The sequence below is a fragment of the Sycon ciliatum genome, chromosome 2 (assembly GCF_964019385.1).
Source record: "Sycon ciliatum chromosome 2, ocSycCili1.1, whole genome shotgun sequence".
Lineage (NCBI taxonomy): Eukaryota > Metazoa > Porifera > Calcarea > Leucosolenida > Sycettidae > Sycon > Sycon ciliatum.
Genome location: NC_088644.1, coordinates 16,084,782 through 16,087,130, shown reverse-complemented (window position 1 = coordinate 16,087,130; position 2,349 = coordinate 16,084,782). Strand labels below are relative to the sequence as shown.

General features: G+C 44.3%; 1 protein-coding gene across 1 annotated transcript in view; it reads right to left on the bottom strand.

The window, feature by feature from the left end:
* LOC135808923 (N-lysine methyltransferase SETD6-like) overlaps positions 1-2,349 on the bottom strand; it is a 17,573-nt gene extending 15,224 nt beyond the window's left edge. The window contains exon 1 of the mRNA XM_065322171.1: positions 2,095-2,349. Coding sequence (XP_065178243.1) covers positions 2,095-2,223 — 129 coding nt within the window. The 5' untranslated portion in view covers positions 2,224-2,349. The remainder of the gene's footprint in view (positions 1-2,094) is intronic.

Below are 2,349 nucleotides of genomic sequence, written 5' to 3'. Positions count from 1 at the left end.
TGTGAGGGAGACACCAAAAAGTTAGGGTGCCAGTTTCCAATGAATGGACTGTAGACAGGTTTCACTGCAGCGACAATAAAGTTGTGATCAGGATGCTATTGTATTCTCGACTCTTGCTACAAAGGGTATTGTATGGCGATTAATTGTGCAGTTACCTTCATGCATGGCAGGGGTTTGTGAACACCTTGAGAAATCCCTCGGTAAGAAAATACTGAAATCTGAGGAACTAGCCACTCTCCTCAAATAAATCGAAGGGATTTTAAACAAAAGACCATGAACATATGTGGGTAAAGATTTCGATAGAATTATGCCCACTCCCGCAGGGGCGTCTGAACAACAGCTTGACACTGCCGTGCGAGTATTCGGATGGTAAAAAGATTGATTTTCCGCGCCGAATTTCTGACGCTGCATGCAAGTTCCATGCGCGTCAACAGTACTTCACACTTTCCTTTTCCCGCGTTATCACCGCGGCTATGCCAGTTTTGTACGTGAAAAACGCTATATAATACCAAGAGTACATAACCCCCCAGAGTGTGCAACTCCACTATGGGGGCTGTCCCGACAGAATTTCAAGTTGACGTCATTTTGATGATGCAATGCGCACTGTACACGGATTATCAGACGAATCCGGAACCTGTGGTTGACCGAAGCCGATCGATCCTGTACAAATTATTGCAAAGAAAAACGTGTGATGCGTTGACACCCGTACACATGTTGTAAATCACTGCTGCAAGGAGCATTGCGTCATAAATAATGACGTCAACTTGAAATTCTGTCGGGACAACAGGGTATGTGGGAGTTGCACACTCTGGGGGGGGGTTATGTACTCTTGATAATACCAGTTTGGTCTTATATATCTTTTGTCATTGAATATCTTCACTGATGAGCTACGTATTAGCGAAACAGCTGTCTGAAGGAGTTATCAATATCGTCTACGGAAGTGTCCTCGCAGTGGTGATGGTTGTGTGCAGGAGGGTCGGCTGAGAGCGCAGCGTAGAGGGGAAGTTGACTTTCCACATTTTCTTCAATGGCCGAGAGCTCTGTCGCACCCTGTAATATTACCGTAAGTTCCTTTATTAAAAGAGAAAGTTTATCTCATCATCGTTCTACATGCACTTACAGTCCATTCCTCAAAGATCGGCTTAGGCCCTGGCAAGCTCCCATAATTATCTTTTGATGATGATGATGGTGATTTTATCGTACACATTGCAGTGCCGTGAAATTTGAAAAAGGACCCAGCACTTTGGCCGAGTGATTGTGGGGTTGCCTGCGAATCACAAGGTCCCGAGTTCGAGACTCGCGCTGGCAGCAGGTAGTATGTACTGTGCTAACAAATGTGGTGATGCATGTGATGCATGCGTGAACCACTCTACCAAGTACATACAATGAACTGCGTCGACATCCACGGTCAACTGGGTACTCTTATTTCAGAAATTTTCGGTGCTCAATATTTTCGGTATGAGGGCAAAGGGACAGGTTAGGTGAACAGAAATTTTAGGTACAGAGAAGCAGTTCCCTATTGGATTATGTGTGTTGGTGTTTGTTCGGTGTATTGAAATTTTAGGTACCGAAAATAAAAGTACACCGAAAATTTGTGGAATTGCAGTACTCACTACTCGGAGTAAGGGTAACATGGATGCAGCTAACGAGGTTTGTGAGACGTACCACCTCGCCCTCGCCGCTAGGCACTGCATCTGCCGCTTTGGTATAACAGGCATGGTGGTGGTCTGACACAAGCAAAACTTCCCAAGCTGGTTTTGTTCTTCAACATAATTGTATAGCCGGTGGTAACGCGGATGTGTGAACTTTACTTTTTTTTCTTCAAAAAAGGTACCTCGACTGGGATTCGAACCACACAATGTACTGACAGTCTGTTGCAAGTGGATTCAAACGGCCTGTATTTTCATGGTTTTTCCCAATTCATTGCAAAAAATATATAAAAATCCGAAGTTGGACCCATTTATGGCCAAAAGCTAGAAGTTCCCCTTTATTTTTCTATGCATGGACTAACGAGGTTTCACTGTATAGGATTTGACAGACAAAGAGATAAACAAAAGCCCATAGCCATGAGTAAGCAGTAAAGCAATACGCTACCTTTGGATTCAGCTGAAATAGCTGTGACCATTCGAGAAAGGCTTGAGTTTTCATGTCACGGTCGTCCTCGCATGAAATAATTTCAGATTGAGAATGTGGCCGCTTCACTCCTCTCTTTCCTCCATCCATGCTGGTGGAGTGTGCTGCTGACAGACTAAACACGTTCTAATTCTTTGCATGCGAAGCTTGTGAAGCAGATATCGACACTCCAGAAAGCGTGCCTGCACTATTTAAAGTATGCGCATATGCAACCAC